This window comes from Nomascus leucogenys, chromosome 19 (genome assembly GCF_006542625.1).
Source record: "Nomascus leucogenys isolate Asia chromosome 19, Asia_NLE_v1, whole genome shotgun sequence".
NCBI lineage: Eukaryota > Metazoa > Chordata > Mammalia > Primates > Hylobatidae > Nomascus > Nomascus leucogenys.
This window is the reverse complement of record NC_044399.1, coordinates 32,284,383-32,312,106: the sequence shown is the minus strand read 5'-3', so window position 1 is coordinate 32,312,106 and position 27,724 is coordinate 32,284,383. Positions and strand designations below refer to the sequence as shown.

General features: G+C 51.4%; 2 protein-coding genes across 6 annotated transcripts in view; one reads left to right on the top strand and one right to left on the bottom strand.

The window, feature by feature from the left end:
- The first annotated feature begins 7,471 nt into the window (after positions 1–7,471).
- CD300LG (CD300 molecule like family member g) lies at positions 7,472–24,401 on the top strand. Of its 5 annotated transcripts, none has more exons than XM_003270764.2 (7): positions 7,472–8,086; positions 9,357–9,692; positions 13,690–13,791; positions 14,587–14,824; positions 15,990–16,102; positions 17,894–17,946; positions 22,570–24,401. In XM_003270764.2, the coding sequence occupies exons 1-7, from the start codon at positions 8,044–8,046 to the stop codon at positions 22,681–22,683; spliced, it is 999 nt and encodes a 332-aa protein (XP_003270812.1). In that variant the 5' UTR covers positions 7,472–8,043; the 3' UTR covers positions 22,684–24,401. The 5 variants fall into 5 exon arrangements, with proteins under 5 accessions (XP_003270812.1, XP_003270814.1, XP_003270815.1 ...); XM_003270766.2 differs by lacking the exon at positions 22,570–24,401 and adding an exon at positions 18,580–19,022; XM_003270767.2 differs by lacking the exons at positions 13,690–13,791; positions 22,570–24,401 and adding an exon at positions 18,580–19,022.
- MPP2 (membrane palmitoylated protein 2) overlaps positions 16,006–27,724 on the bottom strand; it is a 52,663-nt gene continuing 40,944 nt past the window's right edge. The window contains exon 12 of the mRNA XM_030799686.1: positions 16,006–16,086. Coding sequence (XP_030655546.1) covers positions 16,048–16,086 — 39 coding nt within the window. The 3' untranslated portion in view covers positions 16,006–16,047. The remainder of the gene's footprint in view (positions 16,087–27,724) is intronic.

The following is a 27,724-nucleotide window of genomic DNA, read 5'->3' as shown; positions in this document are numbered from 1 at the left end:
TGCAACCTCCGCCTCCTGGGTTCAAGTGATCCTCCAGCCTCAGCCTCCCAAGTTGCTGGGATTACAGGCATGCGCCACCATTCCCAGCCAGTCCTAGAATTCTTATGTTGTTCTTTTTTCAAATCTGCTGTCACTTTTTGTTCTTTTCAGTTCCCTGCCAAAAATGTCAAGCTTGACTTTTACTTCCTTGAGCACAGTAAGAATAGTTGTGTTAAGGCTGATCCTGCTATTTACAGTATATGGAGTCCCCACGGGTCTGTTTTGTTGTTTCTGCATATTCTTGCTTATTGAGTCTTCTCATAGATTTGGTTATCTTTGATTATATATTAGATGGTATTTGAAAAAACTGCTTGTAAAAATAATCAGCTTAGGCTGATGCTATTTTCCTCCAGAAAGGATTTTTCACTGATATCTTTAAGGTACCTGAGGGAAGGGATGGGGAAGGTGCTGCCAGACAACAGCCACTTTTAATTCAAGTTCAAAGCTTGAAGTTTCCTGGGACACCTAAATGACAGAAAGCTGGGTGGAAGTCCACGGTGGCCTGGTTTGTACAGGCTTTTGGGGTCCCAGCCTAATGTGACCAAAAATATGCCACATTCCATTCCCTGCCCCCAGAGGGCCCTAGACTCCTAGTTCATTCTCTTAGCTGCTGCTTTGGAATCAGTAAATGCCCACAGGGAAAACAAGCACATACACTGAGCTTATCTTTCTGGCTTCCTGTCTACTTGCATGCAGACTTATGCCTGGGAACCCCCATGCTCTTTTTAGCTTTTCACTGCTTTTTTTTTTTTTTTTTTTTTTTTTTGAGACAGTCTTGCTCTGTCACCCAGGCTGGAGTGCGGTGACATGCTCACGGCTGACTGCAGCCTCGACCTCTCAGGCTCAAGTGATCCTCCCACCTCAGCCTCCCCAGTATACTTTCTTTTTTCTTAATAAACTTTATATTTTGGAATAATTTTAGATTTACAGAAAAGTTGCAAAGATAGTACAGAGAGTTCCTGAACACCCTTCCCCCTGTTTTCTCTAATGTTAACATCTTACATAATCATGATACATTTGTCAAAACTAAGACATGAACATTGGAATGTTATTATTAAGGAAATTCCAGACTTTATTAATCTTTCACTAGTTTTTCCACTAATATCTATCCTTTCTCTGTTCTGGGATCCAGTCCAAGATAACACATTGCAGTTAGCCTTCAAAGTTTCTGAGAAGATTTGAAATTTACCTATCAGTAAACATGGGCATTTACTGATTCAGCTTCCGAGGCATGACCAGTCTCCCATTACTGCCCTCCTCCATCATTTTCTGTCATTGCCAGAAGTAATTAGTCAACATAAAAAATTTGAAAGGGGCTGGGTGCGGTGGCTCACACCTGTAATCCCAACACTTGGGGAGACCGAAGCAGGCAGATCAATTTGAGATCAGGAGTTTGAGTCCAGCTTGGCCAACACGGTGAAGCCCTGCCTCTACTAAAAATACCAGAAAATAAGCTGGGCATGGTGGCGGGCGCCTGTAATCCCAGCTACTCAGGAGACTGAGGCACGAGAATCGCTTGGACCCAGGAGGCGGAGGTTGCAGTGAGCCAAGATGGCGCCACTGCACTCCAACCTGGGTGACAGAGTGAGACCCTGCTGTCTCAAAAAAAAAAAAAAAGAAATTAAAAGGGAGTTTTCAGATTTGTTTGATGGAGAAAGTTGAAAAATCGAGTTTGCAACCAGCTAGGGTAGGGAAGCTGCGAGGAGACTAGAGGATGAATGTATGACAGAAAACAAAAAGCGTGGTGGTGGTCTACACCGTGCTGCAGCAACGAGCAAACTGCAAGATCTCCGCGGCTAAACACAGAAAAGTCTATCTCTTGCTCACTCCAAGTCTGCCGCACGCTTGGTGGCTGTCCAGGGCAGCTGTCTTCCAAGTGGTAGCTCAGGAATCCAAATCTTCCTGTCTTGTGGCTCATTTGTCTTTGCCGGGGACATGTCCTTCCCACTCCTGATGTTTCCTTCCATGAGCAGAGAACCCCACTGGCATAAAACTCTTAGTCTCCCTCCACGCCTCTCTCTACGCCTCTCCACGCCTCTCTCCACGCCTCTCTCTATGCCTCTCCACGCCTCTTCCATGCCTCTCTCTACGCCCTCTCCACGCCTCTCTCCACGCCTCTCCACGCCTCTCTCCACGCCTCTCCACGCCTCCTCCACGCTCTCCACGCCTCTCTCCACGCCTCTCCACGCCTCTCCACGCCTCTCCACGCCTCTCTCCACGCCTCTCTCCACGCCTCTCTCCACGCCTCTCCACGCCTCTCTCCACGCCTCTCCACGCCTCTCTCCACGCCTCTCCACGCCTCTCTCCACGCTCTCCACGCCTCTCCACGCCTCTCTCCACGCCTCTCCACGCCTCTCTCCACGCTCTCCACGCCTCTCTCCACGCCTCTCCACGCCTCTCACGCCTCTCTCCACGCCTCTCCACGCCTCTCTCTACGCCTCTCCACGCCTCTCCACGCCTCTCTCCACGCCTCTCACGCCTCTCTCCACGCCTCTCCACGCCTCTCCACGCCTCTCCACGCCTCTCCACGCCTCTCTCCACGCCTCTCTCCACGCCTCTCCACGCCTCTCTCCACGCCTCTCCCCCCCCCCCCTCCACGCCCTCCACGCCTCTCCACGCCTCTCTCCACGCCTCTCCACGCCTCTCTCCACGCCTCTCCACGCCTCTCTCCACGCCTCTCCACGCCTCTCCCCCCCCCCCCCCCCCCCCCCCTCTCCACGCCTCTCCCCCCTCTCCACGCCTCTCTCCACGCCTCTCCACGCCTCTCTCCACGCCTCTCCACGCCTCTCTCCACGCCTCTCCACGCCTCTCTCCACGCCTCTCCACCCTCTCCACCCTCTCCCCCTCCACGCCTCTCTCCACGCCTCTCCACGCCTCTCCACGCCTCTCTCCACGCCTCTCCACGCCTCTCTCCACGCCTCTCCACGCCTCTCCACGCCTCTCCCCCTCCACGCCTCTCCAGCCTCTCCACGCCTCTCCACCCTCTCCACGCCTCTCCACGCCTCTCTCCACGCCTCTCCACGCCTCTCTCCACGCCTCTCCACGCCTCTCCACGCCTCTCCCCCCCCCCCTCTCCACGCCTCTCCACGCCTCTCTCCAGCCCTCCACGCCTCTCTCCCCTACGCCTCTCTATGCCTCTCTCCACGCCTCTCCATGCCTCTCTCCACGCCTCTCCACGCCTCTCTCCACGCCTCTCCACGCCTCTCCATGCCTCTCCACGCCTCTCCACGCCTCTCTCCTACGCCTCTCCACGCCTCTCTAGCCTCTCCATGCCTCTCCACGCCTCTCTCACGCCTCTCCTCTCCCACGCCTCTCTCTACGCCTCTCCATGCCTCTCCACGCCTCTTTTCTACGCCTCTCCATGCCTCTCTCTACGCCTCTCCACTCCTCTCTACGCCTCTCCACGTCTCTCTCCACGCCTCTCCACGCCTCTCTCCACGCCTCTCCACGCCTCTCTCCATGCCTTTCCACGCCTCTCTCCACGTCTCTCCACTTCTCTCTCCACGCCTCTCCACGCCTCTCTCCACGCCACTCTCCATGCCTCTCCACGCCTCTCCACGCCTCTCCACGTCTGTCTCCACGCCTCCCCACGCCTGTCTACGCCTCTCTCTATGCCTCTCCATGCCTTTCTCCATGCCTCTGCTGATTTGATTGATGAATGTTGAAGGAGGAACAAGGCGTGTGTAACCCGGCCCTCTTCTTCCTTTTCTCTGGTGAGCTGGCCCACCTGCAAAAATGTGTGTTCTAAACTGATACACCACACCTCACCCTGAGTACTACGAGGATGGCCCAGCTCCACTGAGGGAAGAGGGATGAAGTTTTACCTAATTCTGGGGTTCAGCATTAGGTTCTGCCCACTGTCCTGTTTCCAAAACTTTGTTACTATGCCTACATCAAGCTTATCCACCAGCAGCCCCCGGGCTGCATGCAGCCCAGCATGGCTTTAAATGCAGCCCAAAACAAACTCGTAAGCTTTCTTAAAACATTGAGTTTTTTTTTAACTCATCAGCTATCATTGGTGATACTGTATTTTATGTGTGGTCCAAGGCAATTCTTCTTCTTCCAATGTGGCCCAGGGAAGCCAAAAGATAGAACACCCTGACCTACATAAATAATAAACATAACTGACACAAAAGTGCACTTATTTGTTCCACAGAGTTATTCATCATCTAAGACAGCAGTTCTCAACCCAGGGTATTTTTGCCTCTCAGTGGGATGTTTGACGATGCCTGGAGGCTTTTTTTTTTCCTTTTTTTTGAGACGGAGTCTTGCTCTGTCACCCAGGCTGGAGTGCAGTGGCACGATCTCGGCTCACTGCAAGCTCTGCCTCCCGGGTTCACGCCATTCTCCTGCCTCAGCCTCCCGAGTAGCTGGGACTACAGGTGCCTGCCACCATGCCCGGCTAATTTTTTTTTGTATTTTTTTTTTAGAGACGGGGTTTCACCGTGTTAGCCAGGATGGTGTCGATCTCCTGACCTTGTGATCCGCCCACCTCGGCCTCCCAAAGTGCTGGGATTACAGGTATGAGCCACCACGCCCGGCCTTTTTTTTTTTTTTTTTTTTTTTTTTTTTTTTTTTTTTTTTTTTTGAGACAAGGTCTCACTCCTATCGCCCAGGCTGGAGTGCAGTGGTAGGATCTCGACTCACTACAGCCTCGACCTCCCAGGCTCAGGTGATTCTGTCACCTCAGCCTCCTGAGTAGCTGGGACCACAGGTACACACTGCCATGCCTGGCTAATTTTCTGTATTTTTTGCAGAGACGGGGTTTTGTCATGTTGCTGGTCTCAAACTCCTGGGCTCAAGTGATCCACTCACCTTGGCCTCCCAAAGTGCTGGGATTATAAGCATGAGCCACCTCACCCAGCCTGGAGACATTCTTGATTGTCACAGCTGGGAAGGGACTACTGGCATCTAGGGGGTACAGCTGGAGATGCTGCTAAATATCCTATAATTCACAGGACAGTCTCCCACAACAAAGAATTATCTAACCCAAAATGTCAACAGTACTGAGATTAGGGAAACCTTGATCTAAGAGGAGCAAGTGACCCTCTTGGAGCAGCTGAAGTGATTTAGTCCAAGTCTAAACCGAGAGGAATTGGACCAGGGTGGCCATCGAAGACCAAGCAGCTCAGTCCCCTCATCCCTGTCACTGCACCTCTTGGGCACACAGAGCCCTTCCTGAGGATGCGATGAGGCTGCCACGAGCCCAGTGATCTGTCCAGGAGCCCTTGTGCCCCGTTGCCTCTCCCAGGTGCGGTGATGGTGGGGCACCTCCCCGTGCTTCTGGTGGGAAGCAGGACAAAAGTGTCCTCTCTTCTTAGATCCCCAGCCCACCACGGAGGTCTGTCTGTTGGCCCCATGTACCCCAGAGTGTGGCCTAAGGGTAGAACTAGGTGCGAGGTTCATGCCAGCACCTCACTTTCACCCTTCTCCCCAGCTCCTGCTCCACTTCCCAGTCTGGTGAATCTGTTTCTAATGGAGTTCTCGAGCCAGCCTTCTGGGCTAGGTGTGGGGCTGGGAAATGGAGGGGAAGGACCTTCAAATATGCAGGAAGAGGGTAGGGACCCACTCAACACCCTCTTTATATAAATAAACATTTGATAACACCTCGCTTACTCTCCTAAAATGGCAATCATAAATAATATGCCTTCTCATGCACTTACTTCTTTAAAATCACACTATAGTGCCTGAGCTATACTAGGGAGAAAAAATAAAAGGAAAGCAATTTATAACCAAATAACACATATTTCCATCTGTCAGTGCTCAGGTCCCATGACACTAGAAAGCATAATGAAGTGTCAGATGCTTCTCCTTGCATATAATAAATAAGTCTGAGTTTAAGAAATGTAGAGGATCAGAAATTATTCTGTGTAACGACAAAAATAAATAAAAGAGCAAAGATACACTATCAAATGCTAGAATAAGTATTATTTTAAGGCCAGGCATGGTGGCTCGTGCCTGTAATCCCAGCACTTTGGGAGGCCAACATGGGAGGATCGCATGAAGCCAGGAGTTTGAGAAAAGCTTGGACAACATAACAAGACCCTATCTCTACTAAAAATAAAAAATTAGCCAGGCATGGTGGTGCACGCCTGTAGTGCCAGCTACCTGGGAGGCTGAGGTGGGAGGATCACTTGAGCCTGGGAGTTCGAGGCTGCAGTGAGCTGTGATGACGCCACTGCACTCCAGTTTGGGCAACAAGAGTGAGACCTGTCTCAAAAATAAGTAAATAAACAAATATTTTTTTTTTCTTTTTTTAGATGGAGTTTCGCTCTCGTTGCCTAGGCTGGAGTGCAATGGCGTGATCTCAGCTCACCGCAACCTCCACCTTCTGGGTTCAAGCGATTCTCCTGCCTCAGCCTCCCTGAGTAGCTGGAATTACAAGCATGTGCCACCACACCTGGCTAATTTTATATTTTTAGTAGAGACTGGGTTTCTCCATGTTGGTCAGGCTGGTCTTGAACTCCCGACTTCAGGTGATCCACCCGCCTCGGCCTCCCAAAGTGCTGGGATGACAGGCGTGAGCCACCGTGCTGGGCCATAAATATTTTTAATCTGTGTTTTTTTTAAACTGCAAAAACAGATCACCTTTTGTAGTCTGTACATGTAAAAGGGAATCAGGGGCTGAGATCATGGTAATACAGTTTTCACCAACGTGAACAGCTGTCCCTGCCCACTAAATGGCAGCAGTGCTTCGCAGTCACTGTGAAATTAAAACACTTCTCCCCACGTTACTAGATTCCCACACACCTAATCTCCCCTCCCAGAACCACTGAGTTAATGCTTCAAATATTAACCTGACAAGTCAGTAAAATTCCAGCTGAACATTTGGAAGGATATATGCCAAAATATTAATGGTGCTTTTCTAAAGCAGAAGGGGAATTACAAGAAGCACTCCCTTTTTTCTTTCTTTCCTTTTTACGTTCTGTATTGTGTAAAATTTCCTTACAACTTGTATGAACTTTGCAACCAGACAAAAAAAAAAGAGTCATTTTTGAAGCCAATGTGTCAGGGCTCCCAATAGTGTGCATGTTTGTTTTGGTCCTTTCAAGGAGTATGCAAGTCTGCGATGGAGAAACCACCAATTCACTTTTTCAAACGCCAAAACAACTCCGCAGGCGCGGAGGAGACCTATCTTGCAGCGCGGCCGGCCCAAGGCGCCAGGGAATCCGGCTCAGCTCAGCCCTACGGCTTTGCTCAGCCTCGTCTGCACCGCCGCCCCGTGGCCAAGGACAGTACTGCGCCCTCCAAAAGGCAAGGGCGGAGGAGGGGCCAGGGGCCTTGCCCCAGGGGCAAGCTTCTTTCTGTCCCGCTGTCCACACGGCAGTCTAGGGAAGTTTATGGACCCCTCTCTCAGTATAATGGCGGGTAAATATGTAAATAAAATACATATGCTGGAAAGAAAACTAATACTGGTGAGATGATTCTTAAAACTCTTTATAAATGTGTAATATAATAATAGCCGTTTCATTGTTGTAAATAACCAGCTCTAGGGGCAGGTCCAGGAACTCATTATTTTCCAAGCAGTGAGGGGTATACACGACGTTTCGAGATATCCACAACCTGATGTGCCAGTGTCTGTGATTGTAATTCGTAACAAAGTTGCAGGTACTGCTAACAGTACACTCTTAATAAGAGGAAAAACTAAATATTAGAAGTTGATGAAAGTCAATATGTAACTTTTTCCCATGTGAATTCGACTTACAGACCCCTTAGGGCGCACGGACCACAGGTTAAGGCCCCCTTGAAGGGGCACGAGTTTAGGAGAAGCTCCGTTGTGGGTTTTCAGTCCTGAAGGTGAGCCGCGGGGTAGGCACGCATGGGCGCTCAGAAAAGGGAAGACAGAGGCGCCTCCCCGGCTGCGCCTGCGGAGGGATGACCCACACTCCCCTCCCCTGACTTCTTTGGCCTGGTTTCACGCGACTAGAGGAAGTTAAAGACCCGTGTGACTGAAGAGGAGCTCACAGTTCCCAGCGTCTGCTCCCGCGGTGTCCAGCGCCCAGAATGCAGCTTCTGGTCCTGCTATGGGGTTGCCTGCTGCTCCCAGGTGAGATGGGGAGGGGCTCTTGGGAGGGATGTGGGGCTGCTCACCCTTGGGGTCTGCAGGGAAAGGACCTCCTGACTGCCTGATAGCCCCACCCCACCTATCCTCAGCCTCCTCAGCCCTAGGGGAGCGGGGCGGGGTGGGGGTGGGGGGAGGTGGGGGCGGCGCTGGGGCCGCACTTGCTGTTTCTGGAACCTACAGCCAGGTTTTCTCCAGACCTGCGGGTTTCCCCTCATGGCAACTGGCTGTAAGAGTTGCTTTGCCTCTCTAATCTTAATTTTTCTACCCTGTGCCAAGCCTGGAGGCGAACAAGACACCCCGTCTGGTTGCCCTGTTGAACTCAGCAAATATTTGTTGAATCTCGGCTATGCCTCTCCCCACAACCCTGAGAGATGAGAATTAATCACGTTTCATCAATTCTTTTGCTTTCTTTTTCTTTACCTTCTAACACTTAAAATCAGGATGCATCCTACAACTGATGTCAGTTGTTTAGTTGGCGATAGTGAGACCCCATCTCTACAAACAAACAAATAAAAAAATTAGCCAGGCATGGTGGTGCACACCTGTAGTCCTAGCTAGTGGGAGGCTAAGGTGGGAGGATCCCCAGAGGTCAAGGCTACAGTGAGCCATGAGCACCACTGCCCTCCAGCCTGGGCAACAGAGTGAGATCCTGTCTAAAAACAAAACAAAGCCAGGCGCGGTGGCTCACGCCTGTAATCCCAGCTCTTTGGGAGGCTGAGGCGGGCAGATCACAAGGTCAGGAGATCAAGACCATCCTGGCTAACACGGTGAAACCCCATCTCTACTAAAAATACAAAAAATTAGCCAGGCATGGTAGCACGTGGCTGTAGTCCCAGCTACTCAAGAGGCTGAGGCAGGAGAATCACTTGATCCCGGGAGGCAGAAGTTTCAGTGAGCAGACATCAGGCCACTGCACTCCAGCCTAGGTGGCAAAGTGAGACTCCATCTCAAAAACAAACAAACAAAACAAAACACCCAGAAACCCTGCTGGCTATCTGGCTGTCAGATTCTATCTGAATCTAGAACGCCAACCCCCCACCCCAGTTCCTCAATGGGCCAGGGTTAGGGAAACAGCAACAGCCCTGCCCCAAGTTCCCCCAGAGTCGGAGGGAAGTAATGGCTCTTCCAAGGCTGTCCCCAGAAGGGATGACTGAGAAAAGCCTTCCTTCCTCCTCCTAAAATGGAAGCTCTGGCCTTGACCTTGATACATGGAGCCTGGTTATTCCAACCTCCACTCCTGCTCTGATTTTAGGTTATGAAGCCTTGGAGGGCCCAAAGGAAATCAGCGGGTTCGAAGGGGACACTGTGTCCCTGCAGTGCATCTACAGGGAAGAGCTGAGGGACCACCGGAAGTACTGGTGCAGGAAGGGTGGGATCCTGTTCGCTCGCTGCTCTGGCACCATCTATGCAGGAGAGGAAGGCCAGGAGACAACGGAGGGCAGGGTGTCCATCCGTGACAGCCGCCAGGAGCTCTCGCTCATTGTGACCCTGTGGAATCTCACCCTGCAAGACGCTGGGAAGTACTGGTGTGGGGTCGAAAAACGGGGCCCCGATGAGTCTTTACTGATCTCTCTGTTCGTCTTTCCAGGTAACAAATATCTCCTCCTTCCCCAGGCTGGGGCCAGTAGCTGCAGAGGGAAGAGGGAGGGGTGGTGGGGCGTAATCCTGGTACCAACCTTATGGGCACTAAGTCCTCAGGGAGATCTTGCACGTCAAGCGCTGAGCAAGGCTTGGGGCACAGAAGGAGCCGTGTGAGCCTTGGCCCTTGTTTCACTCTTGCTGCCCAAGGTCACACCAGTAGTAGATGTCAGAGCAGGACTGGACCCAGATCTGTCCAGGGCTGGGCTCGGCGCCTTTCCTTTCTGCCCGGGTGTGCTGGAGGGAGATTTCCATAGGCTGGGTACAAGATAGACATATCAGGGGATAAAGAAGACTCCTCGCCTGGTGTCAGAGATATTCCTGAGGCCTCCCGAGGCTGGGCCGACCATTGCTGCATTCCAGACCCAGCCCACAGCATCACCTGAGCCCTGGCCATGCTGGCCTCACCTTGCTTGTGCCCTCAACTCTCCCCTCCTGGCCTCCACCTCCCCAGATATTGAAGTCCAGCCACAGGTGCTAGAGTGCCTGGGAACCGGTCTCTGGATAGGGTGCCTGAAGGAGGGATCGTTAAATGCAGGGACACTAGGGGGCCGGGGCTGGAGCTATGGGGCCTGGGTAGGGGATAGAGCACCTCTCTGGGAGCCCAGAACCCCAAGTGGACCTGCTGAGCTAAGGAGAAAGAAGCCAGAGAGGGCCCAGGGGAGTGAGAGCCTTGGTCTGCTGGCCAGTGTGGGTGAGGTACGTCTTTGTATCCCCCATTTCACAGATGAGGGACTGAGGCTCCAAGAGACTAAGTGATTTGCCCAAGATCTCACGGCAGGAAGTGGTGGAACTGGGATTCAAACCCAAGTCGTTTCCAGCTTTGATGTCTGCTTTAATTCCTCTCCTAGCCCCATAGCTGGGACGTATCCCAATCCCAGGCCCATCCCTACCACCATAGCCCCTATTTTTTTTTTTATTCCTTTATCCACGGATCTTTAATTTGGGGAAATAAAGTTAAACTTGCCAAATAGCAGCAGCATCGAACCACATTGAATCTGTTCTTCATTATTTACAAGATTCTCTTATCTCTTCCAATTCTTATCCGTGTTCACATGTCATTTCTACCAGTTATGATCAAGTTCGCTGTGTTTTAGATTTACCCTCATTTGTAATTCTTTATTTGCGTATGACACGTGTATTGCTATATTATCCTCCTATATCAGACTCTGTTGGCCTCTCTCTGATGGCAGTTGGGATGTTGAAATGAAGAAGACTCACGACAGTGGTGTGCTGGTAAATGTTTAACAGGCTGGGGATGCTCTCATTCTGTGGTGTTTTCCAGTTTCTGTGGTGTCCATTTCTGTGGTCCAATTCCCATGGCCAATTTCCAGCCATCGACAGTTCAACAACAATCTCACCAACTCCTGAAAAGTTAACAGTGAGCTCTTGTGAGCCAGTGCGCGCCATCTCCAGCACACCATTGAGTATGGTGAACCATGAGAAAAATTTCTAAGAAAGTCAGAAAGAGACAAATGTACCCACTATCATTTCTTTTCTTTTTATTTATTTATTATTCATTCATTCATTTTTCTGAGATGCGGTCTCACTCTGTCATCCAGACTGGAGTACAGTGACACAATCTTGGCTCATTACAACCTCTGCCTCCCAGGCTCAAGTAATCCTCCCACTTCAGCCTCCAGAGTAGCTGGGACCACAGGCACAAGTCACTATGCCTAGCTACATTTTGTTTTTTTGGTTTTTTTAGATGTGGTTTTGCCATATTGGCCTGTCTGGTCTCAAACTCCTGGACTCAAGCCATCTGCCCACCTCAGCCTCTCAAAGTGCTGAGACTACTGGCATAAGCCACTGTGCCCAGCAAGCCTACTATCATTTTCTTTTATTCATATTTGCCTGAAGGCCCTAGGCAATGAAATATGTAAGATTAAGAAGTATAAGGCCAGGCGTGGTGGCTCACGCCTGTAATCCCAACATTTTGGGAGGTCAAGGCGGGTGGATCACGAGGTCAGGAGTTCAAGACCAGCCTGGCCAAAATGGTGAAACCCTGTCTCTACTAAAAATACAAAAATTAGCCAGGTGTAGTGGCAGGTGCATGTAATCCCAGCTACTCAGGAGGCTGAGGCAGAGAATTGCTTGAACCTGGGAGGCGGAATTTGCAGTGAGCCAAGATCGTGCCACTGCACTCCAGCCTGGTTGACAGAGCGAGACTCAGTCTCAAAAAAAAAAAAAAAAAAAAAAAAAAAGAAGAAGAAGAAGTATAAATGTTGGAAAGGAAAAGATAAATACTCTGTATTTGCAAAAGATTTGATCATCTACTTAGAAAAATCCAAGAATAAACTGACCTAGTGTTACAGATTGAGTATTCCTAACCCAAAAATGCAAAATACTCCAAAGTTCGAAATTTTTTGTGTGCCAGCATCACACACACAAAGGAAATGCTCATTGGGGCATTTTGGATTTCAGATTTCTGGATTAGGGATGCTGAATCAGCAGATATAATGCAAATATTCTGAAATCTGAATTCTGTTCCCAAGCATTTTGGATAGTGGATACTCAATCTGTAGAAGAGAAAGTGGTGGAGAAAGAGGGAGAGTCCAGGATGGCACACAGTCAGCAAGGACTGGGGAGGTGACAGATGGACTTGGGGAAGTGGGGACCGGAGTAGCTCCTGGGGGGTTGGTTGCATCAGGCTCCTGCCCACTGTGCTGGGCACAGAGGATAGGCTTTTTTTTTTTTTTTTTTGAGACGGAGTTTTGCTCTGTCGCCCAGACTGGAGTGCAGTGGTGCGATCTTGGCTAATTTTTTGTATTTTTAGTAGGGACGGGGTTTCACCATGTTAGCCAGGATGGTCTTGATCTCCTGACCTCGTGATCCACCTGCCTTGGCCTCCCAATAGGATAGGCATCTTGCCCTTAAGGAATCTCAGCCTAGCAGGGAGACCCAGTACACAAGAAATTGCAGTGTAAGTGAGCATTAGCACAACTGGAGGCACGCACAGGGGACTGTGAGTGCACAGAGGAAAAAGAGATTCACTGCTTCCGGGGAAGACATTACAGAGGAGTTGACCTTGAGCTTGTGCTGAAGGACAGAAAGAAGTGCTTTAGGCAGAGATGGAAAGGAAATGCATCGCACACAGAGGTACAGCATGTCCAAGGCACGGAGGTGGGCAGGAGGCTGGCTTAGTCGGGAATAGAGGATGACTGTATGGCTGGAGCACCGAACAGGGAAAGAGGCGAGGCTGACAAGGTGGTTCAAAGCCTCAAAGCCTGAGTTTTGTTCTTTGCTTTTTTTTTTTTTTTTTTTTAGAGACGAAGTTTTGCTCTTGTTGCCCAGGCTGGAGTGCAGTGGTGCAATCTTGGCTCACTGCAACTTCTCCCTCCTGGGTTCAAGCAATCCTCCTGCCTCAGCCTCCCAAGTAGCTGGGGTTGCAGGCATACACCACCATCTCCAGCTAATTTTGTATTTTTAGTAGAGAGGGGGTTTCACCATGTTGGCCAGGCTGGTCTCGAACTCCTGACCTCAGGTGATCCACCAGCCTTGGCCTCCCAAAATGCTGAGATTATGTGTGAGCCACCAGGCCCAGCCTGAAGCCTGAGTTTAAGAGGCCTCAAAAGGCATACTAAAAAGTTTGAGCTTTGGCTTTTAGGCAATGGAGAGCCACTGACTGTTCTAAGGCAGAGAGGGATGGGATCCAACACAGACTTTTGAGACAAAACTGGAGTAGTGTGAAGGATGGCAGGGAAGAAGCAGGCAGAGAGGCAGGTGGGGAAGCTGAGGGTCTGAGCTAGGCGGGAGGCCAGGGGGCTGCAGAAGGAGAAGACCAGAGATCTGCTGGAACCCGCCACGTGGCTCCTGGTTGGCCGAGGTGAAAGATGGCAGTGCTCTGTGCTGAGGTGGGGGGTAGGAAAGCTGCCAGCTGCTCCTTAGGAAGGAAAAGGGGTTCAGAGCAGTGCCGCCCCTGAAAGCAGCCTCTTCCTTTCCTCTAGGACCCTGCTGTCCTCCCTCCCCTTCTCCCACCTTCCAGCCTCTGGCTACAACACGCCTGCAGCCCAAGGCAAAAGCTCAGCAAGCCCAGCCCCCAGGATTGAGTGAGTGAATGGTGATTCTGCCCCATCCCTTGCCACCCTTCTTACAGAAGCAGCCAGTGAGTGCCTGCCTGGTACCAGACACGATAGTTTATGGCCACCTAGGTGTCCCACAAGCCTGGGAGCTGGGTTGTCCAGCTGTGGAAGTGGAGGCTCAGCATGGTTAGGTCACTCGCTTAGGGTCACGCAGGAAGTGCCAGAGGCCGGACGTGGTCACAGCCTGATCCCAAAGCTCGTATTCTGTCTGTGCCATCAAGAGTCTCAGGGGCAAGCCAGAAAGGCCAGGCCTTGGGCCCTGACCTCTGGACTCATCTCTGCCACCCTGCCCTTCCTGGTCTCATGGCTGCAGAAGGAAGTCAAGGCCTTACTGAGGTGGCACGGGTGGTTAGGGAGGGGCACATGGTGGTGAGGGGAGGACCTGTCCTTCTGGTGAGGAAAGAGGTGACAATTGACTGGCACTGTAGGGGGAGGGCAGGAGGGTGTCCACTGAATGGTCACTGGTAAGGGTCATGGAAGCAGGGAAGGGGAGTGCTTATACCTCCTCACAGAGGGAACAGGCTATGGGCACAGAAAGAGACTGAACATCATGCACAGCTGTGGGGTGTGCCTGATCTACGGTCTCCTTCCTCAAAATGCCTTCATCTAGATCTGTTTGCTTACTGGAGTATCCTTTAGCTGGGGATGTTCTGAGAAATGGGTCCCAGGGAGGCTAGGGTTCAGGGGTCAAGGGTCAGAAGTCAGGGATGCTGGGATGCAAGGGTCAGGAAGGATGCTGAGGCATTGCTTTTGGACTTGTAGCTTCTCCTGGGCTCTACCCGGCCATCACCACAGCCAAGCAGGGGAAGACAGGGGCTGAGGCCACTCCATTCTCAGGGACGTCCCAGTATGGGCACGAAAGGACTTCTCAGTACACAGGAACCTCTCCTCAGGCAGCGACCTCTCCTCCTGCAGGGAGCTCCCGCCCCCCCATGCAGCTGGACTCCACATCAGCAGAGGACGCCAGTCCAGCTCTCAGCAGTGGCAGCTCTAAGCCCAGGTGAGCCCCAGGTGACCAACATCCCCTTTCAGGCCATCACTAAACCATAGGGTGCCTTTGAGAAAATAGGAACTCAACGCTCTTTCCTCTACGCGGACACATCCTCTTGTCATGGCCACAGCCTGCAGCACAGAGGGTCCCTCACAGGGGCCCTTGAGCAGTGGACAGCTTGTACTATAGGAGCCAGCAGCTCTGCTGCCTGTCCAGTGTGAAGGGTCCACCAGGGTCCCAGTCCCGACCTCTCTCGCTGCCCCAGCCTCAGGGATGGCCACGCCAGTTCTGGGGCTTTTGCCTGTATACTTTGCACTAAGCCCTGTGCCAAGCATGACAATTCAGAATCCAAAAGAAAACAATTTTTTTCCTTACAACTGGAGTCCCAGCCTGAAGGATTGGTTCTTGGGGGTTGTAAATGTACTTGGCTACCGACATCCAGGCAGCTGCTGGCAGGTTCAGGCCCTGCTGAAAGTGAATCCTGGGTTGGCAATGGGGGCAGGGATCCCTTCCACACCAGACAGGGCTGATGGGACATCGTGGTCCCTAGTGCCCTCTGATCTCCTTGGGAGAGAGAAAGGACATAGCTCACAGTAAGAATGCCAGGATGCCCCACATGCCTGTGCCAGTGACACCAGCCCAGATACAGGCCACCGAGAACTTCCCCGCACACCACTGTGTGACCTAGCGAGTCGCTCATTGCTTCAGGTGTCAGTTTCTCCTGTGTGAAATTGGGCCACTCCTACCTAGTTACACAGGGATTGTGGAATTTAACAGCTAACATTGATATGGTGCCTGGCATGTGTGTCTGGCACTGAATTATGCGCTTTACACATCCTGACCCATTTGATCCTCACCACAGCCATTTTACAAAGGAGGAAATTGACACCCTGGGTGGTTTAGTCACTTATCCAAGGTATAGAAAGGTGGTGGAGCTTGAGTTTGAACCCAGACAGCCTGGCTTCAGGGTCTGCACTAATTAAGTAATGTTTGTCAAGAGCCAATAGCACTAAATACCACCCCCTGGCACCACAACCCACTACAAGTCTCTGCTGCATTGAATTGGATTCCACACTAGGGATTGGCTTTCTCAGCCTGTGCCTGGGACCCCCAAAGGACATAGACTCTGGCTTATCTGGTAACAGCCACTAGGCTCCTTGCGTCTTGTCTCCAGGGTGTCCATCCCAACGGTCCGCATACTGGCCCCAGTCCTGGTGCTGCTGAGCCTTCTGTCAGCCGCAGGCCTGATCGCCTTCGGCAGCCACCTGCTCCTGTGGAGAAAGGAAGGTGAGCAAATGTGGATGGCAGGAAGGCGGGAGGCTCACTGGGCCAGGGACCTCACTGAGACCTGCAGCTCCCCATCCAGCCCTGGAAAGACCCTGTGGGTCTCAGCGTGTCTGTCTGAGGTATGAGCATCAGGAGCTGTGGCCTCCCTTCTGAAGGAGCCACGAGGTAGTCAACATTAGGAAAGCAATTCACAAGGGGAAATGGGAGAATGAAGGGTTCTCAGCTTCTTCCTGCCTGTCTGAACTGATCAAGCACCTCTCTACCTATTGATCCCAGGGAATTCATTGCCAGCTCCTTGTGCGGGAACCAACTGCCAGAGGCAATGCAGGACCAAGCACTTGAATTTGAGCAGGACACACATTGTAACCCCACTCCTGCCACTGGGTCTCTAGAGCTGCTCAGCCCCTTCCATAGGCTGGGGCTCAAATCCCAGCTCTGCCACTTTTTAGCTGTGTGACCTCAGGCAAGTCACCTAACTGCCCTAAGCCTCATTTACCTCCAATCACAGATATACATCAAACAGAAATAGAATACAAGCCACCAATGTAATTTAAAACTTTTGAATAGCCACATGAAAAAAAGTAAAAAGAAATGAGTGCAGTTAAGTGTATTTTATTTTATTTTAATTACTTATTTTTTAGAGATAGGGTCTCACTCTCTATCTCTAAAAGGCTGGAGTGCAGTGGTGTGATCATGGCTCACTGCAGCCTCGAACTCCAGGGCTCAAGCGATCCTCCTGCCTCAGCCTCCCAAGTAACCAGGACTACAGGCATGAGCCACTACACCTAATCTAGTGAAGTTAATTTTAATAATATACTTTATTTAACCCAATATATCCAAAACGTTATCATTTTGATATGGAATCAATATGAAAATATCAATGATACATATTCTACTTTCATGTTTTTCATATTGAGCCATCAAAACCCAGTCTAACGTGAAGTAGTCACATTTCAGTGCCTGATGGCCATGTGCAGCTCCCGGCTCCTGTGCTGGGTAGCAAAGACTAAAAGGATTAACCAAAATCTCAGTAATAAGAGCTACCATGTGCCAGCCACCATCCCCAGCTTATCTTGCTTATCCCCTTTAATCTCCTCCGCACTGTGGAGTACACCCATTTTCCAGGGGGAGAAACTGAGGCACAGAGTGGTTAAGCAGCTTGCCCTTTGTTTGCATAGCTAAGCAGTGGTGGAGCCAGGAAGATAATCACAATGTCGTCCCCATGGAGGCGGCCACGGGGGAACCCTGGGCCCGCTTTCTGTCTCTTCCATGTGTGGCTCCTAGGAGGAAATGTGGGCTTTGTCCGGGTCCCCTCTGAAGAAGCCAGGGTGGGAGCATTCCTGGTCACAACCTCAAAGCCACTTAGCACCTTGCCTCTCAAACTTTGATTGCCAGCTAGCAGCGGTGGCAACCCTTGGTAGTCTGTTAGAAATGCAGACCCTCAGACCCTCACCCCAGCCTACTGAATTAGACTCTGCACTGTACAAAAACGTCCAGGGGGTCCTATGTGCACACTAAGGCTTAAGTAGCAGTGACCTTAGCACACAGATTTATTTTCCCAGCCAGTTTCTGACCCTCATGAGATAATTTCCATGCACTGATCTCAGAAGACCGGGTCATTCCCAAGGGGCTAAGCTGGAAGGGGCTCCTCTGCCCATCTGGCTGCCTCCTCCCTCTGGGAAGCCCCTGGTCCCGTGTGCAAGGGGGCCAGTCCACCTTTCTGGGAGCAGCTACAGGCCATTCCCGGCTACTCCTGGCTTCAAGGGGCTCCTCCTTCTACATCTCTTTCAGCTCAACAGGCCACGGAGACACAGAGGAACGAGAAGGTCTGCCTCTCACACTTGGTAAGGACAGAGGCATATGGAAGCCCAAGCTCGGATCCCCTTGGGGCTGGAAGTCAAGATTCCTGGGCTTTGCCTCTGTTACTTCCTACCTGGTCCTCCTTGCCTGACCTAGAGGCAGCACTTGCTCCCCACCTTGAAGGAATCTGTGTGAGCCCCAAGATCAGCCCTGCAGGGTGTGAGCCAGACAGACTGCCCATGGGGGACTCACAGGTGGGAACCTGATTTCCCGCCAGGTGCCAGGCAGGTGGGCTCCAGGAGCCATGTGAGCATCTTCTCCAGGCACCTTTTTTCCATCCCCCCTTTTAGAATCACAGAACATCAGAGCTGCATCCAGATGAAGCCTTTGAGATCTCTAGCCTGACTTTTATCTCAGTTTGAAGCAAATCGCCTTTCAGAACGCCCAGGGGTCAGGGAGCTGTTAGAGATGCACTCTCCAGGGCCCCAGACCCAGCTGAACCCTCCAGGGGTGGGGTCCAGGGACTCTGGCAGTGCTACAAACTCTAGTGTACTTTTACAAAAGATGAAACTGAGGCCCAGAGAGGGGAAAGGTCTTGCCCATGGTCACACAGCAGGTGGTGGCCCAAATAGAGAACAGGACCCAGATTTCTTGACTCCCTGCTCTTCTCTTTCCAGAACTCCCTGATGTTTTCTCTGAGGCTTCCTTGGCTCTGAGACCAAGGTGGCATGGCTGCCTAGGACCCAGGCTGAGGGTGGTGCTCTGGGGACCAGGGGCAAGAGAATAAGTGTCCCTGTGCCCATTGTCTGGAGCAGGGAACCTGCCCCAAGGCTACTGCTGCAAGAGGAGACTGTGCCCTCCGAGGCCAGCACTCCAATGGAGGGGGCTGCAGCATCGCCCTTCAGGAAACAGAAGCCCTCCTGGCCCCTCCTCCCTCCGCTGTTTACTGAGATGCCTCCACTCCATTCCTTTAAACACAAGGGCAGGAAAGCAGGGCTACCATTGCCTTCTTTCCTGGCGCCAGTGAGGACAAAAGACTCAGGCCTGGTCACCCCAAGGAGAGTCTGGGGTGGAAATGGGACTTTGGGTTGTGGCTTAGGAAGCAGCTGTTGTTGTCTCAGGAAGCTCAACAGGGCCAAAGGTAGCGGAGGAGAGTAAGGGAAAAGTCATGGAGACACATGGATGGATGGACGGTGGGTGCCACTGGCCGCCTCCAAGCCCGGCCTCCTGGCTCTGCAGGCTGGGGCCTGGGTCTCACCCCACCTAGCTCCAGGAGAGGGGCTGGGGTCCAAGGAGGCTGAGAGCGCCGGTACCAGCCACAGCTCCCGTGCTACTGCCTTCTGGCAACCCTGGAAGGGCTGCTTTGGGCTTTTTCCTGCCTGAGGCACCTGACCCTGGCTCTGCTGAAGAGGGAGGGGACAGGAAGGGGCACAGGGCCAGCAGGCAGAGGGGCTCTAGGGGGTGGCCCCTTGTTGAGGGAAAGATGGAACAGGGCCTCCCAAGAGGGTCACAGGCAAGAACCCTGTAAACACGATCAGGTGGGTGCTTCTGCTTTTCCTTGATTATTTCCCTTGTGGCTTCTCCATAGGTTTTAGCAGAGTCTGCAGATGGAATTGAAGGGGTTTGGGGCTTTCTTTGCCCACATTCAGGTCAAAGGGGGAGGGGGATGCATTACTTATACTTTGAGAGAGCCTTACAGGGGTGTAAAAACCCTGAGGGAAGTGTTAGGGGTCAGACCAGCATTTTCTTTCCCAAAGAGATCTTGCTAGAAGGATTGCCATCCATCCATTCATCTGCCTCATCTTTTATTGAACACCTACTACATGTCAGGGGCTTTATATATCATTGAATCCTCATCATTCCCACACGAGGTAAAGTTTAGTATCCCCTTCATTTTGCAGATGAAAAAATACAGGCTCAGAGAGAAAAGGGAAATTGCCCAGTGACCCAGCCTGAAAGAGGCAGAACTGGGGAGGCTGACAGGTCTATGGGGCCGGCTGCAGAGCCCTCTGCGTCCTCCACCCCGCTGCACTGAAGTACAAGGGGTTTGAGGAATGGAGCCAAGACTCCTCCCCCAGACTCAGGAGAAAGACCCTGGGACAGCTGCAGACCCTCACTCCTGGAAACGAATAGCCTGCTAAGCTCCGATCAGAACTCAGCCCTGGCTTCCCAAGACTTCCCTCTTTCTTTACTACGTTTATTACTAGTACCTAGAAGCAGGGGCTCTGATACATATCCTGCATATTTAGCAACCCAGAAAATGCCTCCATGCTTGCCGGAACAGGGCCGATCGTCCACAGTGGAGGCAGAGAGGCAGGGGAGAGGTTGCAAATCACACCAGACTTGCAGTAGCGGGCCTGGCTGCTGCCTGGGTGTGCGATTTGGCTTCTGCACTGCAAGGCTCTTTCCTCAAACTCGGTCACCCTGGAACAGGTGACACTTCTGCAGCTGCTGGTGGTCCAGGGCCAGCAGTGGCTGGGTTATAACCAAATTGCAAAGCTGTAAATATGGACTCATGGGTCCGATGTCAGGAGTCCTCTGGGGTAGCCCCAGGTCTGCCCTGCACCAAGGCCCCCTCTGTCCTCACCATGGGCAGGGCTAGGAGGGACAAGGGCCCTGAGTGGCAGCATTTGGGAATTGCCTTACCCCTCCCAGTGCCCTCATCCACCACCCACACTTCCCCCAAGGAATTCTGCTCTAATTCCTACCTTGTCCCCAGAAGGCTGAAGATGTCATCCCTGTGCTTCTTTTCTTTGGTATATATTTTATCTTTTTAATTTAAGGTTTTAGAGAAACGGGGTCTCACTGTGTTGCCCAGGTTGGTCTCAAATTGCTGGGCTCAAGTGGTCCTCTAGCCTCAGCCTCCCAAAGTGTTGGGATTACAGGCAAGAGCCACCACACCCAGGCTTCATCTTAGCATTTCTAACAAGAGATGGCTTAAACATCTACCTCTGCCCCCATCCACAGCAGCCAGGTATTGAGAGAAGTTGGGGCCCGGTTGGTAGACCATGGACATCGAGCCCAAGAGGAATGTGTCACACGCCCTGCCAGGATGGCAGCAGGGTATAGGGAGAGAGTTTGGGTCTGCGGTCAGACAGTCTCCAGTATGCATCCCAGCTCAGCCATTTGCCAGCTGTGTGATGTCAAGCAGGTTGCATCACCTCTCTGAGCCCCTGTTGCCGTAGCTCACATGGTTGTAAATAGGAAAGAGTGAGATGATATACCCCATAGATGCCCAGAAAGTGGGAGCTTCTTTCTCTGGCATCAGTGCCCATTTGACAATGGGATTCATTGTCCAGGAAACCTTAGGGCAGCCTGTGGCCTTGGGAATCTTGGCTGGGGACCCTGGGTGGCTCCAGCCTCTGCTCTGCCCACCTGCTAGGGCAAGGCCTGAGATGGATGGGCCTGGCGTTCCTCTTCTGAGGACCCATGGGAGCAGCCAGGCCCAGGTCAGAATATGGGCTTCCCGACTGACTCTGGACTACCTGCTGTCTTCCCTGGGCCGTGGTCTCCTCATCTGATGGATAATGGATTGCTCAGACCCATCATCTCAAGAATTTTTCATGTGTCCCTTGTTATTCGATGAATCTTTGGCGTGTCCAGCTTTGCTTTCTCTTGGCCTGTTACAAAGAACCTGCAGCCTGCATGATCTTTCTGCTTTAAAGGATAGAAAATAATGAAAGCAAATCAGTCATTCCAGAAGTTCTCATTGGTTGAGTGGTAGGATGCTATTATGAATATTATGATCCCAAAGGACAAATTTTTACCTAGTTTTACAGCTGAGGAAACTGAGCTTCAGAGAGGTGAGACAGCTTGTCCTTCCTTGGACAAGGCAGGAAAGAAGGAAGTGACAGAGGTATCCAGGAGCTTAGTATTCTCCCCTCCTGGCACCTCCCTGCCTTGCCCACCCCTCCCACATTTCCCTCCTCTTGCTTGGGCTTGGCTGGGCTCGCAGACCATCCCCGCTGCCAAGAACAGGCTGTTCTGACCAAGTCTCTGTTATAGCCGCTGGGGAATGGCCGGGACCCAGAGGACGCCGTGATCAACCTTGCAGGGCCCATGGGGTCTCTCACCATCCCCGAGCCCTCTCCCAGCCTCGACACAGACATCCAGTATCTAAGCCAGGTATGGGCAGAAGGGCCCTGGGAGGGGAGGGGCTGCAGAGCCACTTTGCCTGCCTCCGCTCTGACAATTAGAGGAAGTGGAAGAAGGCCTTTTCCTCAGCATCTGCTCCCCAAACCCCACACCCCCGCATCTACCTACCTTCCCCATCACAGCCATAGGCCTAGCCCATTTCACCCGGGAAGCCAGAGCTTTTGACCTCATATCCTCTTTTTTTCCAGTCCAGAAAATTCCTGAATAGCTTGTTGGGAGTCACGGCTGACAGTGCTGTGGGCTGGCAGGAGGCCACAACTGCGCCAGAACCCAGCCTGGGGCCTTGAGGGCACCCTGGGGGAGGGATAGATTGGGGTCATGAGAGGCCATGAATCAAAGCCTGGGAGTTCTGGGAGGAGAAGTTGTTAGGTCCTGTGCCCCTGCAGATGGATGGAGGGCTGGAACTTGTGGAAAAGGCTGGGTGGACACAGCAGCTACCTGGGGACCACCCCTCACACCCCCCACCCCTTCATTTGGGTTCTGCTCTCCAAACCCCACTGTTGTCTTTACAGACTACAGAGGAAAAGGAAGCCCCTTCCCAGGCCCCTGAGGGGGACGTGATCTCGATGCCTCCCCTCCACACATCTGAGGAGGAGCTGGGCTTCTCGAAGTTTGTCTCAGTGTAGGGCAGGAGGCCCTCCTGGCCAGGCCAGCCGTGAAGCAGTGTGGCTGGCTGGATCAGCACCGATTCCCGAAAGCTTTCCACCTCAGCCTCACAGTCCAGCTGCCCGGACTCCAGGGCTCTCCCCACCCTCCCCAGGCTCTCCTCCTGCGTGTTCCAGCCTGACCTAGAAGCGTTTGTCAGCCCTGAAGCCCAGAGCGGTGGCCTTGCCCTTCCGGCTGGAGACTGGGACATCCCTGATAGGTTCACATCCCTGGGCAGGGTACCAGGCTGCTGACCCTCAGCAGGGCCAGGCAAGGCTCAGTGGATCTGGTCTGAGTTTCTATCTGCCAGGAACTCTCCTGGGCCTCATGCCCAGTGTCGGACCCTGCCTTCCTCCCGCTCCAGACCCCACCTTGTCCTCCCTCCCTGGCGTCCTCAGACTCAGTCCCACGGTCTCCTGCATCAGCTGGTGATGAAGAGGAGCATGCTGGGGTGAGACTGGGATTCCGGCTTCTCTTTGAGCCACCTGCATCCCAGCCCTTCAGGAAGCCTGTGAAAAATGTGATTCCTGGGCCCCACCAAGACCCACCAAAACCATCTCTGGGGCTTGGTGCAGGACTCTGAATTTCTAACAATGCCCAGTGACTGTTGCACTTGAGTTTGAGGGCCGGTGGGCCTGATGAACGCGCAGACCCCTCCAGCTTGGAGTCTGCATTTGGGCTGTGACGTCTCCCACCTACCCCCATGAGATCTGCTCTGTCCACGACACCACGACCCAGCTGGGGACTCCCCTGAGGCCTGCCTAAGTCCAGGCCTGGGTCAGGTCAGGTGCACATTGCAGGGATAAGCCCAGGACTGGCAGAGAGTGGTTGCCTTTCCATTTGCCCTCCCTGGCCATGCCTTCTTCCCTTTGGAAAAATGATGAAGAAAACCTTGGCTCCTTCCTTGTCTGGAAAGGGTTACTTGCCTATGGGTTCTGGTGGCTAGAGAGAGGAGTAGAAAACCAGAGTGCACGTGGGTGTCTAACACGGAGGAGTGTAGGAACAGGGCAGATACCTGAAGGTGACTCCGAGTCCAGCCCCCTGGAGAAGGGGTCGGAGGTGGGGGTAAAGTAGCACAACTACTATTTTTTTCTTTTTCTATTATTATTGTTTTTTAAGACAGAATCTCACGCTGCCACCCAGGCTGGAGTGCAGTGGCACGATCTGCAAACTCCGCCTCCTGGGTTCAAGCGATTCTCCTGCCTCAGCCTCCCGAGTAGCTGGGATTACAGGCACGCACCACTACACCTGGCCGATTTTTGTATTTTTAGTAGAGACGGGGTTTCACCATGTTGGCCAGGCTGGTCCCGAACTCCTGACCTCAAATGATCCTCCTGCTTCCGTCTCCCAAATTGCCGGGATTACAGGCATGAGCCACCGCGCCTAGCCCTATTTCCTTTAAAAAGTGAAATTAAGAGTTGTTCAGTATGCAAAACTTGGAAAGATGGAGGGGAAAAAGAAAAGGAAGAAAAAATGTCGCCCATAGTCTCACCAGAGACTATCATTATTTCGTTTTGTTGTACTTCCTTCCACTCTTTTCTTCTCCACATAATTTGCCGGTGTTCTTTTTACAGAGCAATTATCTTGTATATACAACTTTGTATCCTGCCTTTTCAACTTTATCGTTCCATCACTTTATTCCAGCACTTCTCTGTGTTTTACAGAACTTTTTATAAATAAAATGTTCATCAGCTGCATATTCCATCCTATCAGTGTGTCTCAATTTATTTAACCAATTGTCTATCACTCGATATTTAATTTGCTTCCATTTTTGCTATTGTAGATAAGTGTGTGTGAATCTTTGCCTGGGGGGTTATCTGCATTGGGAGATTTCTTTTCCTTTTTCTTTTTTTTTTTTTTTTTTCTTGGAGACAGAGTCTTGCTCTGTCGCCCAGGTTGGAGTTGAGTGACACAATCTCAACTCACTGCAACCTCCACCTCCCTGACTCAAGCCATTCTCCTGCCTCAACCTCCCAAGTAGCTGAGACCACAGGCATCTGCCGCCAAGCCCCGCTAATTTTCGAATTTTTAGTAGAGCCGGGATTTCACCATGTTGGCCAGGTCTTGAACTCCTGACCTCAAGTGATCCACCTGCCTCAGCCTCCCAAAGTGCTGGGATTACAGGCATGAGCCACTGCACCTGGCCGGGAGATTTCTTAAAGAAGGATTTGCATGCATAGAAGTGCCAGGTCATAGGGAGTGAACATTTTTGAAATTACTGATGCCTCTTGCTAAACAGCTTTCTGGAGTGGCAGCACCAATTTCACTCCCGCCAGACCCTTGCAATCAATGTTTCTTGAAGTCCTCTGCACCTGTCCCTGCTGGAAAGGCAGGAGAAACAGTTCAATAATGGCCCTGTGGTCAGAACCTCGAGGGCCTGGCGGGACTGGGAGGAACTGGTCTGATGAAGCTAGAGCAGCTCACCAGAAGGTGCAGCCTGTGCCCAAGGCCCCTGGGCTGGGGTTGCACCAAGTACCTTCTCCAGGTGGAGCGTGAGCTCCCAGGCCTGAGCTCTGTGTGCTGCACCCAGGCTCCAGGCACTGTGTGTGCCAAGGTGTTTGGGACATAGGGAGCAGCAAGTTTCAGATGGTCCCAAATCTTCTGCTGGGACCTGGGCACACACACTGTCAGAATGCACCCGAGAAGTGCATCAAAAGCAGGCTTCCCCCCTGAAAAATCCCTTGGCTGGAGTTTCCCTGGAAGGAAAGAACCCTCCTGTGCTCTGAATCTCTCCTCAACTACTGGAGCCGGGGCTTCCTGGGAACCAGGAGGCGGTCAGCTCGGCCATCCCACTCCCATCCCTTGCCCATTCGCAGACTAGGCTAAATAAGTTGGCATATTTTGAGAGGCAGAGCTCTCTCCCAGGCAACCTAGGATTGGCATCCATGGAATTCCAAGTTTCAGTGCATTTATGAGACATGCAAATATTACGCAGAGACACTCTCTTATTCCCACAGTACCACCAAAAGGGCCCAGCTCCCTCCTGACAGGTAGGGGAGAAAGACCACTCCCTTACCAGTTGCCACTTTGCAATCCCCCATTTTGATACACCTTGGTTTTTTGTTTGTACTTGAATACTCAGATCTGCAGTCTTTGGTGTTTACGTGAGATTTTATTCAATCCCCTTAAACAAAAAGAAGCAACAAGTCACTGCTCACCTATCCTGAGAATGAGGGACTTTTGCTGGGAGGTAAAACTTCAGAAACAATTGAAGGAACATCGAAGAATTGCAAACATTTAGTTTTGCCAAATTAGGACAGTAAATATAACAAAAATAACAAACTGTCACTTACCAGTCCAGCTATTTCCTTAAAAGAAACTTCTTTTTTTTTTTTTTTTGAGATGGAGTTTTTGCTCTGTCGCCCAGGCTAGGGTACAATGGCACAATCTCGCTCACTGCAACCTCCGCCTCCCGGGTTCAAGCGATTCTCTTGCCTCCCAAGTAGCTGGGTCTACAGGTGCACACCACTACGCCCGGCTAATTTTTGTATTTTTAGTAGAGACGAGGTTTCACCATGTTGACCAGGCTGGTCTCAAACTCTTGACATCAGGTGATCCACCCCCTACAGCCTCCCAGAGTGCTGGGATTACAGGTGTGAGCCACCATGCGGGCGGCCAAAAAGAAACATTTTAACACCAAAATGGATTATTTAAGGCCTCTCTTCCCCACCTTACTCTTGAGAAAGAATTGGAGATTATGATTCTAATCCATTGAGGTCTATTGATGAGAAATTTGTAAATTCATCCAGGAAGTGGGTAAGGGAGGGGCATATAGGGGAAAGAAAACAGAAACAGAGAAGGTGGAAAGTGCCTAAGACATGCAAGAGGCTGTGATGTGCTTTGGGGGAGTCTTCCCAGGAGCAGGGAAGAGCTCTCCACCAGTATCACTTCAAGGTGTGGCAAGCAAGCACCGGGGGCTGACAGCTGGGATGGCACCATGGGGCTGGATGTGAGTGCTGAGGCCCTGAGTCTGATGCAAAGCAGCAGATCTGCCCATCTGCAATCACACATGGGCTGGGACAGAAGGGACAAAACCAGTGGCCCTTTCCTTGTTGTCTTTCTGGCCTTTTTTTGGATTGACTAAGTTCTATTTTTGTTTTCTTATGCCATTCTTTTTCCTTCTACAGTATGGAGGTTATATCCTCTATTTTGAATCTTGAACTTTGTATTATACATAGATTTTCAACAAAGACTACAGTTAATATCCTCACAATCCTTAATTTTTCCTTGAATAATATAGGATCCCCAAACCCTTTAACTCCCATCACTCGCTCCTATCTTGCAGACCATTTTCTTCTAGTTTTTAATTCTGTCCTTTCTCTCTCTCTCTCTTTTTTTTTTTCCAACAAACTGGACATCATTGTTAATTACTATTTTTAACAGCTTTATTAAGGTATAACTGGGGACAGGCACATTGAGTCATGCCTGTAATCCCAGCACTTTGGGAGGCTGAGGCTGGCGGATCACCTGAGGTCAGGAGTTTGAGACCAGCCTGACCAGTATGGTGAAACCCTGTCTCCACCAAAAATACAAACTTAGCCGGGCATGGTGGCGCGTGCCTGTAATCCCAGCTACTCAGGAGGCTGAGGCAGGAGAATTGCTTGAAACCGGGAGGTGGAGGCTGCAGTGAGCCAAGCTCACACCATTGCACTCCAGCCTGGGCAACAAGAGTGAAACTCTGTCTCAAAAAAAAAAAAAAAGTATAGTTGGCATTCAATAAATTGCACGTGTTTAGAGTATACTATTGGATAAGTTTTGTATTATGTATATACCTGTGAAACAGTCACCACAATCAAGATAATGAATATATCCATCACCCCCAAAAGTTTTCTTCTGCCCCTTTGTAATCCTGCCTCACTCCCATCCTCATTCACCAGTCGATGGGTATTTGGGTTCTTTCCAGTCTGGGGCTATTACAAATTGAGCTGCTATGAATATTCATGTACAAGTCTTTGCGTGCTATCACTTCTCTTGGGTAAATACCTCGGAGTGGAACATCTGGGCCATATGGTAGGTATATGC